The sequence below is a fragment of the Lagenorhynchus albirostris genome, chromosome 13, assembly GCF_949774975.1.
Source record: "Lagenorhynchus albirostris chromosome 13, mLagAlb1.1, whole genome shotgun sequence".
Taxonomy (NCBI): Eukaryota; Metazoa; Chordata; class Mammalia; order Artiodactyla; family Delphinidae; genus Lagenorhynchus; species Lagenorhynchus albirostris.
In genome coordinates this window covers 69913805-69929308 of record NC_083107.1, presented here as the reverse complement: position 1 = coordinate 69929308, position 15504 = coordinate 69913805, and the positions used below count along the sequence as shown (strand labels likewise).

The following is a 15504-nucleotide window of genomic DNA, read 5'->3' as shown; positions in this document are numbered from 1 at the left end:
CACTCGGCGGCATGTGGGATCCTCCCGGACCGGGGCACGAACCCGTGTCCCCTGCATCGGCTGGCGGACTCTCAACCACTGCGCCACCAGGGAAGCCCCCTCCAGGATGTCTTTAAGTCACTCCGTTGGCTGGTTTCTCGAGGCAGAGTTGCATTTCCTTGGTTCCTCTTCACAGGCCTGGACAGTGCTCTCCAGACAGGGGCCCCTCCAGGTCTCTGCTGGAGTTCCTGTCTCAGGTGTCCCTGGGTGGACCAAGCCAAAAGACCTTTGTGAGGGTAGCTCTGTGTCTACAGCACATCTAGATGGTGACCTTGTCCAGGGAGCTGCCTCCCAGGAAAGCATATGCAGGGGAAGAAAGACCCAATCTCCATCATAAAACGGGGGCAGGAAAAGACCAGTTAGGAGCTGGGGGAGGTGGGCCACGGGCAGGTCAGGGTCGGCCTCGGTAAACAGAAATGTTAAACATGGGCCTCTCCCAGCTCCACCCTGGCATTAAACCCCACGGTTTGCAAAGTTTGGCTCCAGAGGCCTCCCAGTGACCCCAGTCTAACTCCCCTCCACTCTCCAATGATGGCTGAAGGCGGGAAGATAAGCGACTCCTTGAACCAGACAAGCCCCAGGGAAATTCCATCAGCCCCCTCGGAGGCTCCATAAATGGGCTGGGATCAGGGTGGGATGTGGGGTGGAAGGAGGGGTGGGGAGATAAGGCCTCTGCCTTGGGGTGGGGGTGGGAGGCCAAGGCCTGCGCCCGGGGCAGGGGCGGTGCTAGGGGTAGAGGTCCCCGGGAGGCACAGGCAGCCCTGTCCCCAGCCTGAGTTCATCAGAATGGGGTGGAAAGCCAGTGGGGATAGTTAGGGTAAAATGTGGGGCTAGTGAGCCAGGGAAAAGGAACGAGATGCCCTTCGCCTAGGGCTCCGGGGCAGGCAAATCCACCCGACCCTGCCTCCTCCCAGCCTCTCCTTCACCGGCCTCTCCTCACTTCCTCCATCCTGGTTTTTCCTGTCTCAGCCTGCAGTCCAGTCCCCTGTATCTCACTGTGAAACGTTCCCCCTCACCTTGGGCTCTGCCGCTCTTCCATCCTTTTCTTCCTCTTGCGCTCTCCTCCCTTGGTCCTTCAGCCCTCACATCACCCTGCTGCTCCCGTATTTCCCATCCTCTGTTCCCCTCCTCTGATGGCCGGGCTCTGGTCCCCCAGGATAGGCTGGCCGCAAAGGGTGACCCCAGAATGGTGGCCAAGGCAATGAGGAAAATAGGACAAATACTGACCCGCAGTCAAGGGAACAGGGGGGCCTACAGGGGATCCCAAGCCTGGAGTCCTCCCATCCCAAGACGCTGGCCCAGAGGGGCACTCAGGCTGGCTGTCTGGCCCCCACCAAGTCTCCCTCCCAAGCAACATCTGTACCCAGCTGTTGCCCCTTCCCAGAGCTGCTCTTCCAGCAGCCCTGGGGCATGTTCTTTCTTCTAAAAGACCAACCCCATCAGGGGAGCCCCAAAGAGGGCAGAGTTCCTCAGGTAGTTGATGAGGTGAACCAGAGCCATATGGCCTGTCGCCCCCCAGTGGCCATCAGGCTTTGTAGAGGCAGGAGGAGCTGCAAGGCCTGCTTTCTGAGGGAGCCTGGAGGGGGCCTGGCCACAAGGCCTGGGATTCTGAGGAGATGCGGGGAGAATTTTTAGAGGCTTTTAAATTCAGGACCCAGACTGAATTCTTCCTCAGTGAGGGGCTGAGTGCCTGGTGGGCAAGGATACCATCTCTGTGGGGAGGGAAGGAGACCAAGTGACTGAGGCCTTGGACCAGGTGTGGTGGTGAAGGCGTGACCTGTAAGCTGGGACCCGAATGAAAAGCCCAGCGTGTGCAGCTGATCCTGAGGCCTGCTGTGTAGACGCTCTCCCGGCCCCAAGTCAGGTGCTGAGTCTAAGACTTTGCTCTCCTCAGGGAAAACCGCAGTACCTGACACCTAAACCTCACAAGCCAGAGGGCCCCCCAGGCGCGAGTGTGTGTGCGCGTGTGTGTACACTCCCGTGCGCATGTGCTGAGGACTCACTGCGCCCCTCACCCAAGTTGGGTGAAGTGTGTCTGAGGACACTTGCTGGGGCTGCAGAGGATTCAGGCTATAACTGATTATGAGCGATAACTCCTTATTCGATGGTAGTGTGCCTGGGCCCCAGGAGCTGTGAGGTTATTAGTCATGACCTTTAAATTCATGGGGACACCCTTTTCCCCGTCTCCGCTCCATTCACAGGCCCAAAGATCAACATTTCTAAGTGACCATTTCCCTTCCTCCCTGCGGTGGCCTCAGCTGGACCCACTGTCCTGAGGCTGATGGGCTTCAGAGGGCAGTGCAGTCCCTCCAAGCCCACCCCCCACCCCCTAGTTATGCCCTCAGACAGGGCTTCAACCTTACACTTTAAGGTCCTGCATTCAGTGAGGCCTGAGGACCGGAGGAGGGGGCCTGGTGGCCGGCACACAGTGCATATCAAGTATCTTCTTGAATAATAGTCCCATGCTAGGCTACATGTCCCTTCCTAACCTCTACCTCTAGCAGTGCTAGGCTCCACTTACCTCAGAAAACCAAGCGTGGCTATCTGGTGTCTGCCTCTTCAAAGGACCCCCTCCCCAGCAAGTCCCAGCTCTCCTCGTGGCCTCCCTTAAGGATTCTACGTGTTCTAAATGAAAGCAGTCACACCCACCCAAACCTTCACAGAGCTGGGAAACTAATAGTGCTTTCTGGAATTGGTAAACCCATTTGATGTCATGCCTGGCCCTACCCCAGCTGTCCCCCCCCCGTGGGGTGGGAGGCAGGAGGCAGATGGCGTCAGCACACGCCACCTGTTTGCAGACACACCCGGTGGGAGAGTCACCAAGCCCAGCGCTTAGAGCCCTGGTTTTCCAGGCGGGGTTAAGTGTGCAGAGAAGGTGTCAGAATCGTTGGCATCTGTTTGTAACCGGGAGGGGCTGCAACATCTATCAGGTCCTCTTCTCATGACTTTCTCTCTTAGAACAATACCCCAGGCAGTGGGAGCTCCAGGTAGGCCGAAGGTAAGCCGCCCAGCTGGGGCCTGAATATCGTTTAGTGGAGCATATGGTATTTGCATTCTGGGGAAGGCATCTTGGTGTAAAAGTGCCAACTGCAGGGGCTGAGTGCCAGCAACACCCCTTCTCCCCTCTTCTCCCTCCCTCCCAAGCCAGGCAGGTCATTGGTCTCCCTGACCGCTAAGATTCTAGACTGTGCAGGACACACTCAGCCACTATGCCTGTGAGGTTGGTCTTCTGCAAGTTCAAGGCCTCGCCTGTGATGCTGCCCCCACCGTCATTCTAGGGGAAGATCTTTGTTTATTGATTGGTGGGGACCAAAAAGAAACAGTCTAGGATCACCGGTCCCCCGGGGATCCTGGCCGAGAGATGCCACTGCAGAGCCCTCCTGGAACGGGAAGCCGCTCCTCCCTCTGGAGCAGACAGCGGATGCTGGCCTTCTCCCACCTGACCGGCGGTGGCTTCTTGTACTGGCGTGGATGCTTTTCTCCTCCTGAATGTGCAGCACAGTGGACCTCACAGTGTGCTCTTCAGACCTACAGCACCACCACCCCCCAGGAGCCTGTTCAAACTGCAAATTCTCCAGCTCCGCCCCAGAGCACCTGAATCAGGTACTCTGGGGGTGGGACCCAGCTCTCCATATTTTAAGAAGCCCCCCAGGGGATACTGATTCTCAGTTTGAAAACCACTGGCATTGCCTCTTCCACCTAAGAAGCCCTGGGAGGAGACCTCACTGGGTTTTCTGAACCACACACGGAGAACCTGTCCAGGTGCATGTGGCTTGCTGCGATGGAATATCTGCCCAAGGAAGGTGGGCTACCTACCTCCCCCACTCCACCTGTGGCAGTCACCTGACCCCTGACCCCTTCCCAGAGGAGGCTAGGGAAGGCTAGGTTTGGAATCTACCGCATGGCTCCTCACATGCCCTTTTCTTCCAGAAGGTGCAGCAGGAATTCAGATGGCTCCAGGCATTGCCATAGCAACTGTACCTTTCCGAAGCTGTCACGGGCTACAGGAGCAGGGCGTAAGCAATGCAGAAGAGGGGGAGTCCGCTGGCAGAGAAAGCACATCCAGCAGAGGAGAGGGCTGTGACAATAAATGGAACGTCAGCCTGCCCGGGATTTACGAACCTGAGCTTGGTGGGGCCTCGACTCTCTCAAGACCCAGGATGCATCTGGGACCTCTCCAGGGGTCTTCACAGCTACAAATCGGCACCAGCCCACGGGGCCCACGATGCTGACAGTGTATGTCAGTTCTCTCAAAAGATCCTCTGCTAGGTTAAAGTAGACTGGCTCCTGAATGGTCACAGAGCAATTAAGAAGTGAGCGCCCACTACAGGATGACCTCCTGTGTCCCATTCCGGGTCAGGGTTGAGGAAAGGGACCCAGCTTCAAGCTTTTGACATGGGTTTGCATTCTAAAGCAGATGCAAAGCAGTCAGGAGGCACCTCAGGGGCCTGAGATGCTGGTAAATATTCTAGCTCGAAAAGAAATCAACTCTAGAGAATTTATTTAAAAAATGGACCACCCGGCACCTGAGTCGTCCCTGTGGCTCTCTCCAGTCCCCTTACCACCCTTAGGTGCTGGTAGAAGTGGGAGGCTGGGAGTTTGGAGCCTCTCCTGTGTTTGAAGACGTTGATTGGCAAAGGCCAGCAGAGAGTCAGCCCCGCGGGGCCAGGCAGGGCCCAGGGGACATTCGCACATGCACCTCAGCTGGCCCGAGCACCTGGCTGCTTTGAAGCCACTGGTGCTTTTAATCTGACCGTTCGTTTGAATCTTTCTGCCCTTTAAGAAGAAAGCAGTTCATGGGAGGAACCAGGAGGCGGGGATTCTGCCCTGTCCTCAGGGGCACAGCCTACAAAGTGAGAAGTCAGGGCTGTGGGGGAAGCCGTCACCCAACAGCGTCATCTCTGAGGCCCCGGCCCAGCCCTTCCCCACCTGATCTCCCCATTGGTTGGCACTAAGTGTCCCCCCAAAACCTTCCGTTTGCTTACTTCCCCCTTGCCCCTGCTGGCCCTCCAGGCAAGCTGGGATCCCCGTTTCCTGAGCGCGGGGGAGCACTTTTACACCAGAGAAACGTGCGGTTTCTCTTTCACCAGAGCCGCTGCGGCCTCCCCGGGGCCTCAGCTCACTGCTGGGCAGTGTGGGCTCGGCAGGCAGTGTGGGCGCCGCTGCGGGCGGCAGGCTCTCCCCCAGGTGCGGGGGCTTCTCCTGAGGCCCAGAGGGAGAGCGTTCTTTTTTACACCTTGGGGGAAACCAGCTCCCTGGCTCCCATTCTCCTTCCTGCACCCGTACATCTGGAGTGTTCCAAGCTGCGCCTGACCCTCATGCCTCGTCTTAAGACAACGTGGGGCCAGGCACCGTCCCCCTGCAGGAGCCTTGACCGCCTTCAGAAACGGGAGTCACCGAGGGAGGCGGGTGCATGGAGAGAAGGATGGAGAGCGCCCCATCCCGCTTTTTCACCCTGACTGCTCCCTCACGAGGCTTCCGCGTGACTCTCCGAGCACGGCCATGGGGTGAGCCCACGGCCTCTGCACAGATAGCGGGCAGGGGTCTGCAGGGGCGTGTGTGTTGGGGGTGATGCGAGAGCCAGCTGTGGAGCCTCTCACTTCATTCCAGTCACTGCCCTTTATAAATATTTATAGCAGTCCTGCTACTAAAAATAACATCCTGGAGCCCAGGGAGGAGGAAAAAATAAATGAAAATCACTGGGAATTGGGATTGATTATCATGTGTGCGGGAGCAGGATGGAACCCGGAGAGGGGAGAGGGGAGAGGCTGGGCCACCGAGGCACCGGTACCTGGACGGTGCTCCCTCTGGTGGTCACGGGTCAGGGCGCCTGGCCTGGCTACTCTCCTGCCCTGGCTGGAGGAGGAGGAGGGGAGGGAGGGGAAGAAGGAGGGGAGGGAGGGGAAGGAGGAGGGGAGGGAGGGAAAGGAGGAGGGGAGGGAAGGGAAGGAGGAGGGGAGGGAGGGGAAGGAGGAGGGGAGGGAGCGGAAGGAGGAGGGGAGGGAGGGGAAGGAGAAGGGGAGGGAAGGGAAGGAGGAGGAAAGGGAGGGGAAGGAGGAGGGGAGGGAGCGGAAGGAGGAGGGGAGGGAGGAGGAGAGGGAGGGGAAGGAGGAGGGGAGGGAGGAGGAGAGGGAGGGGAAGGAGGAGGGGAGGGAGGAGGAGAGGGAGGGGAAGGAGGAGGGGAGGGAGGGGAAGGAGGAGGGGAGAGAGGAGGGGAGGGAGGGGAGGGAGGGGAGGGAGGAGGGGAGGGAGGGGAGGGAGGAGGGGAGGGAGGGGAGGGAGGAGGGGAGGGAGGGGAGGGAGGAGGGGAGGGAGGGGAGGGAGGAGGGGAGGGAGGAGGAGAGGGAGGGGAGGGAGGAGAGGGAGGGGAGGGAGGAGGAGAGGGAGGGGAGGGAGGAGGAGAGGGAGGGGAAGGAGGAGGGGAGGGAGGGGAAGGAGGAGGGGAGGGAGGAGGGGAGGGAGGGGAGGGAGGGGAGGGAGGAGGGGAGGGAGGGGAGGGAGGAGGGGAGGGAGGAGGGGAGGGAGGGGAGGGAGGAGGGGAGGGAGGGGAAGGAGGAGGGGAGGGAGGAGGGGAGGGAGGAGGAGAGGGAGGGGAGGGAGGAGGAGAGGGAGGGGAGGGAGGAGGAGTGGGAGGGGAGGGAGGAGGAGAGGGGGGAAGGAGGAGGGGAGGGAGGGGAAGGAGGAGGGGAGGGAGGGGAAGGAGGAGGGGAGGGAGGAGAGGGAGGGGAAGGAGGAGGGGAAGGAGGGGAAGGAGTAGGAGATGGAGGGGAAGGAGGAGGGGAGGGAGGGGAAGGAGGAGGAGAGGGAGGCAAAGGAGGAGGGGAGGGAGGAGAGGGAGGGGAAGGAGGAGGGGAAGGAGGGGAAGGAGTAGGAGATGGAGGGGAAGGAGGAGGAGAGGGAGGGGAAGGAGGAGGAGAGGGAGGGGAAGGAGGAGGAGAGGGAGGGGAAGGAGGAGGGGAGGGAGGAGGGGAGGGAGGAGGGGAAGGAGGAGGGGAGGGAGGAGGGGAAGGAGGAGAAGGGGGGAAGGAGGGGAAGGAGGAGGTGAAGGAGGGGGAGGAGGAGAAGGAGGGGAAGGAGGAGAAGGAGGAGAAGGAGGGGAAGGAGGGGAAGGAGGGGAAGGAGAGGAGGGAGGAGGGGAAGAAGGGGAAGGACAAGAAGGAGGGGAAGGAGGATAAGGAGGGAAAGGAGGGGAAGGAGGAGGAGAAGGTGGGGAAGGAGGGGAAGGAGGGGAAGGAGGGGAGGAAGGAGGGGAAGGATGAGGAGGGGAAGGAGGGAAAGGAGGGGAAGGAGGGGAAGGAGGGGAAGGAAGGGAAGGAGGGGAAGGAAGGGAAGGAGGGGAAGGAGGAGGAGAAGGAGCAGGGGAAGGAGGAGGAGAAGGAGCAGGGGAAGGAGGGGAAGGAGGGGAATCGTTGGGGCTGCAGTGTAGAGCTCTCTCCCTGCTCCCGCTTCCCGCCTGGGCTGCAGTGCAGGCATCAAACAGGGCGGAAGCCTAAGCAGTGAGAAAGGAAGGAGGCTATTTTTAGCACCGTGGCCAGGGTGTGAATGTTGGTAGAACTGAGCAGGGCCTGAAGCTGTCTGCATGATAGAGGGAAGAAAACCTGTTGGTTTTTAAAGGTCAAAGGCCAGGTGGAAAGTTGTGTCCCCATCCTGGGGAGCACCCCGAGTGCTGGCGAGACGCCAGCAAGAACTCCACCAGGTCACACACACAGGAGATTCGTGCTGTTTCTTTTCCCTTTTCAACCTCCAGTAAATTCCTGTTGCAGCGATGAGACCATGCCCGGAGGGGAGTGATGAAGATGCCAGTTCATGCAGGACTGGGCGAGGTGGGGGGGTGTGCCCGAGGCAGCACCAGCAGTCCCTCCCACTTCCCACCGTCTGGGCTCCCCTCGCCCCAGCGGGTGGTGACGTCTGGCAGCCTGCAAGCCTGGTCCAGGTGAGCAGCGGAGAGAGGGACAGGAATGCGCCTCTGGGGGACACCTCGCCTTCCTCCTGCCGGTCGTCCCCCGTGCCTGTGCAGGACAGACGCACTGTGACTCCCGGGCACTGCCAAGAGTCTCCGAGCAAAGGCTGCTGACGTCTGCTGGGGACAAGACAATGTGCAAGGATAGCGCTGCTGGGACGCTTACCTTTCAACTCAGGATATGCCAAGAGTGACAAGACTCACACCCCCTTTTAGGGAAGGGGGCATTCTCTTTTCTGGGGGTATCGCGAGTCTTTGGAGTCCTTGCTTAGGTCACAGGGTCAGGAAATGTTTCCAGGAAAGAAAGAACTGTGTTCACAGTGCAAGGTTTGGAATGTGGTGGTTTCATGGGAAGAAGAATCGTGACTGAGGAGAAGGGCAGAGATGTGCTGAGAAGCGCTGAGTGGAAGGGGAGAAAGCCTAGCCGCGTGGCCGAGGACAGCAGAACTTAAGGGTCCACCTGAGCGTGCAGGCTTTCCATTTGACTCTCCACTAGTGGTGAGTTTCTCAATATTCCTCCTGGGGTCAGAGGACAGCACTAGGAGCAGAGGACCCAGCTCCAATTCCAGTTCCGGCACCGAGCTCCTGGGTGGTGGGCCTTAGTTTCCTCATGTGCACGAAGAGTGGTGGGCCAGGTGGCAGACACGCCTCTCCTCGTCCCCCAGTTCCTGTGTGCCCCGAGGAGAGGGGCTCTGACAGGCTCCCCGAGGGCAAGTCAGCTCCTGACTGCCTCGTGGCCGCGGCAGCCAAGGCCTGCTGTCAGGAAGGGCCTCGTCTGCATGCGCGGTGAGTTCAGGGAGAAGCCTGCCCCAGCCTTGGAGGGTCCGTGGTTTCCGGGGCAGCGAGACAATTTCTGCAGCTCGCACTGCCCATCTTTAGCTTGCACGATCCCTGAGTCAGTGGAGGCTCAGAGACAGCAGGTCCTGGAGTGCCAGCAGGACAGAACCAACGGGTTGGTGCAGACGGGGCAAGGCGGGGGTGTCAGGAAAAGCCCGGAGGTTGCTCCAGGATAATACTGCTGAGAAGGGCCTGGGAAAGTTCCTTTTCTGGATCGTGGGCTGCAGCCCTGGCTTTTCTGCCTGGAAGATCTGTAACTGAGGAAGATGGCCTAACTTTTAAACACAAGAGGTGGGGGAGCGGAGGGAAGAAAAGACTGAAAAATAAAGAGAAATGTCAAGGCTGCACCAAAGGCATCTATCCTTGAAAGAACTCTTCTCTTGAACTGGTTAGTTGTCCAATCATTTTCGTCCCTTCCTTTCAGTGTGCAGTGCATGCCCCGAAACTGCAATACCTTGGAACTGGAACTAGATAAAAGTTAAGGTCCTGAGATGGAAAAGCGTGAAAGACTAATTCCTAAAGGCAATGGGCATTTGCCGGTGAGGAAATCTGTACTTCTATCAATTTTTTTAGGAAGTGAGAAGGTGCAGCTTGGCCAGGCATCATGGGAAACGACTTGGTCGGCTTGGCAGAGTCAGTGTGATCCCACGCGGGCTGTGCTTTGGACCCCCAGAGAGAAATGATAGTGGCTGGGGGAAATCAGGAGCAAGGAGGCAGCGGCAGCCCTGGGAGTGACCTCTGACGCCCGCTCCCAGAGCCGGTTTCAGCCAGCGGCGTCTGGTCTGCCACCTGCATCCCAACACAGGTGACACCAAGGCCTGCCCGAGGCCCAGGCCCACAGCAGTGCAGGACGGGTCCGGGCCTGGAAATGCGGCCCAGCCGGTATGCTGGCGGGGCTGAGCAGAGAAGAGGAGCAGCTGGGCTCATAAAGGAAACCCCGACTTGGATCTCACGTGTCGGGGTGGCTCTGGCTTGGGAAGTGTGACGAGGAAAGGGAGGAGGGAAAAGGGCCGTGGGGCGGGCAGAGAACACCGTACTCACCCGCGCTTCCTCTCTGTCCCGGCTCCTCCGCTAACCTGTGCAGCACAGACACAAACGATACACTGAGGTCACAGTCGGGGTCTCTTCGCCACCCGGATGTTCACCTGGGGCCTCCCTGACCCATGGGTTCCTGGGCTTGCCTCTCCCCTTTTGCTCCCCGTAGGTCGACTTTGCCCGACCAGGTATGAAAACAGAGGTGAGTCACCCAACCTACAACCAGCAACTGCAGCTGACCTAATAGAGCCATGGAAACAAGTGCCTCTCAGGAGAAGGAGGACGATAATACTAAAACAGAAAGGAATCTGCCTTAAACCTAAGGAGCAGTTACATCAGGGGGCACCGTCCGTGTGGTTCTGAAAGTGAACAAGGTGAAAATGGTCTAAACTATGATAGGAGCAGTAGTTCCTTCCCGCAGACGTATCTGCTTGCGATGCTAAATCACACTCCTGTTCACCCTGAAATCTTGAACGATCGCCTGGACCCTCAAAAGCCTGTATCTGTTCTCACCAAGGACCACTGCTGGCAGTCTACCAGACACGCACTAGCGTTAGGTGTGCAAACCGGATTTATAGCTTCCAATACTGTGGGGGCAGGTTCTGGGAGAGGTGATTCTGAAGGACACAGGGACATAAAATGAGGCCGTGGAGCAGCTGAGACGAATTTAGGGCTCTGAGGTAATATGGGGGAAGTTCTGTTAGCCTGCGTTTCATCTATATAGTCTTGGTTGTAAGTACTGACTCCTCAAGGTGAGGGGATGCAAAGTGGGAATCCAGCGGAGCAGAAGCATTCCCCAGGGTGCAGCCAGACAGGGAGCCAGGGCAGGCAGGGAGAGGCCGAGGCAGAGGTGAATGTGGTTGGGAAGTGTGGCTGAGTCGTGAGTTCTTCAAAAGTGCCCATTTGGCTCTCACAGTTTTTGCACTGAGCAGACTATGCCTGACAGGGTGCTGACCCAGTTGTGTTTGTATTATGTCAGCATGATTTCAACCCCAAAGAAGCAAATTGCTCTCTCTTTCTGGTTGATACTTATTGCCCTCTAATGCCTAGGTGACAGTAGTTACGGCTACCTCAGTCTATAGTAAGATCTCATGCCTAGATCACAGTGGAGAATCAGAAGGTCCGTCCATGGTTTTAGAACTATACTCACGTAACAGCCACACGTTAACTACAGGGACATATCCTAGGACCTTATACAATGCTGAGAGTCAAACATCCTTTTTAAACCCTACCCATCTCTCACCCCAACTCTTAATACTCTTCCCCTTGGGGATGACACCTAAAAGCCACAGAAACAGAAATTCAGGCATTCTCACGAAAAGATTTCACATAGACGTACAAAGCAAGAGGTGCAAAGGAAGAAGAGATGTTGACAGGGCAACACAGGTGCCAGGACAGAGGGACCCTGAGGGCACTGGGTACCCGACAAGGGAAGCCACACCCAGTCCCTGTGTGAGACAGAGCCTACATCCAGACTTGAACCAGGTCTAAGGCTACAGTCTGTGGTCAGGGCAAGCCCCAGGTGGTCAAGGCACAGTCCCCTGTGTGCTTCGGGGGAGCGGGGCAGACTGAGGAAAGGCCATGGGAAAAGCTATTGGGAAGGGAGGGGGGTATAAGGGAAGAGAGGCCAAAGCAGCAGCTGTTAGGTCTTCAGCCAAGAACATTCCACATGAACGCCGGGATCTGGTGGGACCGTGTATGCGTGCATGCGTGTGTTTGCAGCATGTGTTTACATAAGCGTAAATCTATCTCTGTGTGTCTCCTCTTCTCTTCACCTCTTGCACTACAACCCTCCTGCCTTATTCCTAGTCCCCCATCGGTATGCGGAAGTCCGTCTTCTCTCCATTTCTTTGCCGCATTTCTAGATGTTTGAAACACCGCTGCCCTCTACTGCTGACCTTTTGACGGCCATGCCAAATACTTCATTCTCAGCAATTCATCATAGCTATCGTCCACTTTCTCCCAGGCCTTGCTCTGACTCACTCGATGATTTCAGCACCTGGAGTACATTTTTCTTCTCTCCGTTTCTTCCTTGGCAATTCCAGTGTCCTTGCTGACAAACTTCAAAGACCTCACTCTCTTATCCGCACCAGCCACTATGGGCAAAAGCTCTGGACACACCCCTCCCAAGATGCTCCCCCTTTCCCATCACAACTTCCTTTCCCGTATTCACTTCTTTCCACCCTTCCTTAAGACTTCTCTCCCTTCACGTGGTCTCGCAGTCGGCTCAGACTAAAGCATGGGCACTGGTGTTAGAGACACCTGGGCTGAGTCCAGGCTCTGCCACTTACTGCCTCACGTTGTTTAACCACCCTGAGCCCTGTCTAGAAGCCTTCCCTCACGGGGCCGTGGAATCAAACAGGAAGAGTGTGTTACGTGCAGAGCATTTAGCAGGGACCCGAGAGAGCTGGGCCGGCTCCACCTCAGGCTCCACAGCCTCCTCCGGGCAGCCACCCACTTCTCTCCCGGACAAAGTGCTCTGCTGCCCACCAGCCTGTTTGTTTCCTTACGTTTATGAATCTACTGACATCCCACTACATGCCAGGCACTGTTCTAGGCACTGGGGATACAACCTGAACAAAACAGACCGAAGTCTCCACCTTGTGGACCTTATATTTTGAAGGAATCCAGCAACTGGACATATTAATACATCACAGAAATAACAGCTAACTCTCAAATGTCCAAAGAGAATTGTGTTATCTGTTCAGGGTAACATAGAAACATGAAGATTAAGAGCATGAAGTTTGGAGTGAGAAAGACCCAGCTCAAATCCAATCTTTACCACTTAATAGCTAGTTGATCTAACTTTCTCTGCGCCTGTTTCCTCATTGGTAAAGTGGGGATATCATTATATTACATATCTCACCAGGTCGTTGAGGACTGAATGAGATTATACATGGAAATCAGTTAGCACAGCTCTTTTGAACATACATTATTTTTAAGAAGGTTTTATATACAATAAAATGAGGAAGCATTACTGTCCCGTGCTGATACCTTTCTCTGTTGCTTTTAATTCCTCCGAGAAGCCACAAAGCCATATGGCTCTTCTGTCCACAATCATCTCTGCCTTTTCAGAAACTCTTCTTGTATTTATAATCATACGCTCAAAGTTCGATGACTAACTTTTCCTGCCACTTCCTTTTATCTCCTATTTATTTTGCATATCTTAATTTTGCTCTCCTAACTGTATTACAAACTCCTTGAGGCAAGGGGTCACGTTTGGTGTTTTAATTGCATCTACTTCCTGTATCCCATCCGTCTATCATAGTGTCAGGAGATCAGGAAGCTTTTGTTGATCCACTGACACAACCACCTCTAGGGAAAAACTTGATGGTCAGTTGGGAAAAGTAGGGAGAAGGATCCGTGGGGGTCTGAAAGCTCTGGGGAAAGGTGGCAGCAGGAAGGAAGGCAGAAACAAAGGGGAGGGGGGATTCCGTTCAGGGGCTAGGGCTCTGGCTCCCATTCAGACTAGGGGTCCTGGAGCTGCCTTTAGCTCTGTCTTTCCCATTCTGCACCTTCTCTTCTTCTTCCTCTGCACCTTCCCCTGCTGTGAAAACAAGTCCAAGGAGGCCAGTGACCCTTCGGCACAGTAGAAGCATAGGAGGAGGGAGAAGTGAGTAGCTTAGGAGGCTTGGGAGGAAACCCTAGCTAAAAGCTCATGGCTTCAGGTCTCCAAGGGTGCTGAAATCACCTAGTCTGCACCCTGTGTGGTCCATGCCCCAGCATCATGTCCCCATAAGCCCTGAGCCCAGAGCAGTGCAGTCTGATGTCACCCACCCAGCTTCTGGCTCTATTGCTGGCTTCTCTAAGGTGATGATATCTACTAAGGTATATGGCTAATACCTTGCATTCAGGTTCAAGAAAACAATGATAAAAGTGTACAGCAGGGAATACCTAGATGAACACTGGCTTTCGTTAAAAACAAAACAAAACAAACATACAAAAACCTGGTTTTAGCTGATGACAAACTTAAAATGACTGAACAGTGCAAAGTGGCTGTGTGGAAAAAAGCTAATGCCATCTAAGGTTACTTTCCCTGGGGCCTGCTCAGGGCGGTGGCAGAGCTCACCGTGCTGGGGGTGGAGTGGGGGTCAGGGGGAAGACCCCTTGCAATGTGGAGACGTGCTCAGCCCTGGAAACGCACTTTGAACCAGGGCCTTGCAACACTTGGGCACACGGGATGGTCAAGTGAAACCCACGTCACATGAGGAATGGCTGAAGGAACTGTGAACGGCTGCCTAAAGAGGAGAGGCTGCGGGAGAGCCACGTGACCTGCCATCAAACACTGGAAAGGCTGACATGAGAGGAGGGGCTGGGCTCATCTGGGCAGCTTTAGAGGGTGGAATGAGGATCAGTTTGCTATAGAAAGGCAGATTTTGGCTCCCTGATAAGGAAGAACTTCCCAGTGAGGAGAGCTGGTCATGAATGAACTCGCTGGGAATATTCAAACAGAGGACTTTTATATCAGGCAGCAACTGGATGAAATGACTTCCAAGATCCTTTCCAACTCTAAGAGTCCATCATTTGTGAAAAGATTTCAGAAAAGATGAGGAGGGCAAGCTATGGATATAAACAGCATGTCCACGCCGTACAGAATACATGGAAGATAATTTGAGCACCTACTCTCATCCTCATGAAAATCTCGACAGTGATGGTAAAAACAGGTTGGGGACTTCCCGGGGACGCAGTGGTTAAGAATCCGCCCGCCAATGCAGGGGACGTGGGTTCGAGCCCTGGTCCAGGAAGATCCTACATGCTGCGGAGCAACTAAGCCTGTGCGCCACAACTACTGAGCCTGCGCTCTAGAGCCCGCGAGCCACACTACTGAGCCTGCATGCTGCAACTACCGAAGCCCGCCCGCCCTAGAGCCCGTGCACCACAACTGCTGAAGTCTGTGCTCCTAGAATCTGTACTCCACAACAAGAGAAGCCACCACCATGAGAAGTCCGCGCACCGCAACAAAGAGTAGCCCCCGCTCGCCACAGCTAGAGAAAGCCCGTGTGCTGTAATGAAGACCCAATGCAGCCAAAAACATAAATTAAAAAAAACACATGTTGGTGTTGGGCTCTTCCACTCACTGAGAAACTGGCAGCCTTGCATGTAAAGGGAGTTTACCTCTGTGTTTGATAGAGATACTGGGCCATGTGTGGGGCTAGTCCACATCTACCATGGACCTAGAGTGGAGCATCAGTGAAAGGGGCCCTCGTGGGATTGCAGACATGATCCCTTGTCCTGTGCGGGGATAAGGGCAGTGTGGTGGTAAGAGCATCGCTTAATATTCAGACCTAAGCTCTAGGACCAGCTTTGCCCCTTCAAGCTGTGTAACTTTAGGCAAATCTCTTTTCTGATAATCACTCACCGCATTTCTAAAGTAAGGGGAGTGGACAGTGCGATCTCTAAGGTACCTTTCAAATACATTACATGGTTTTGTTAAAACTACCCTTTCTTACTAGGAGACATTGCTGAGTATCCCCATACCCTTACTTATTATGAAGCTGTTTGGTCTCTATGTGCTTTGTGTTTAATGATGTCTAGTCACCTCCCAAACTAGTGTGATGAGCTCATGAACCACTCATTTTGCACAAAACCTAATACGTGGCCATGAGGCATGAGTGTGGTTAATTTCCATGCCT

The 15504-nt window shown here is 55.7% G+C and overlaps 1 protein-coding gene across 1 annotated transcript; it reads right to left on the bottom strand.

Annotated features, from left to right (window-relative positions):
• Nucleotides 1-3369: 3369 nt before the first annotated feature.
• Nucleotides 3370-15235, bottom strand: LOC132531294 (basic proline-rich protein-like). The gene is given in 8 exon segments (XM_060168976.1): nt 3370-3524; nt 5127-5241; nt 5933-6694; nt 6696-7061; nt 7064-7528; nt 9878-9907; nt 13941-13944; nt 15231-15235. Coding segments are annotated over 8 exon segments (1902 nt in total).
• Between the last annotated feature and the right edge of the window lie 269 nt (nt 15236-15504).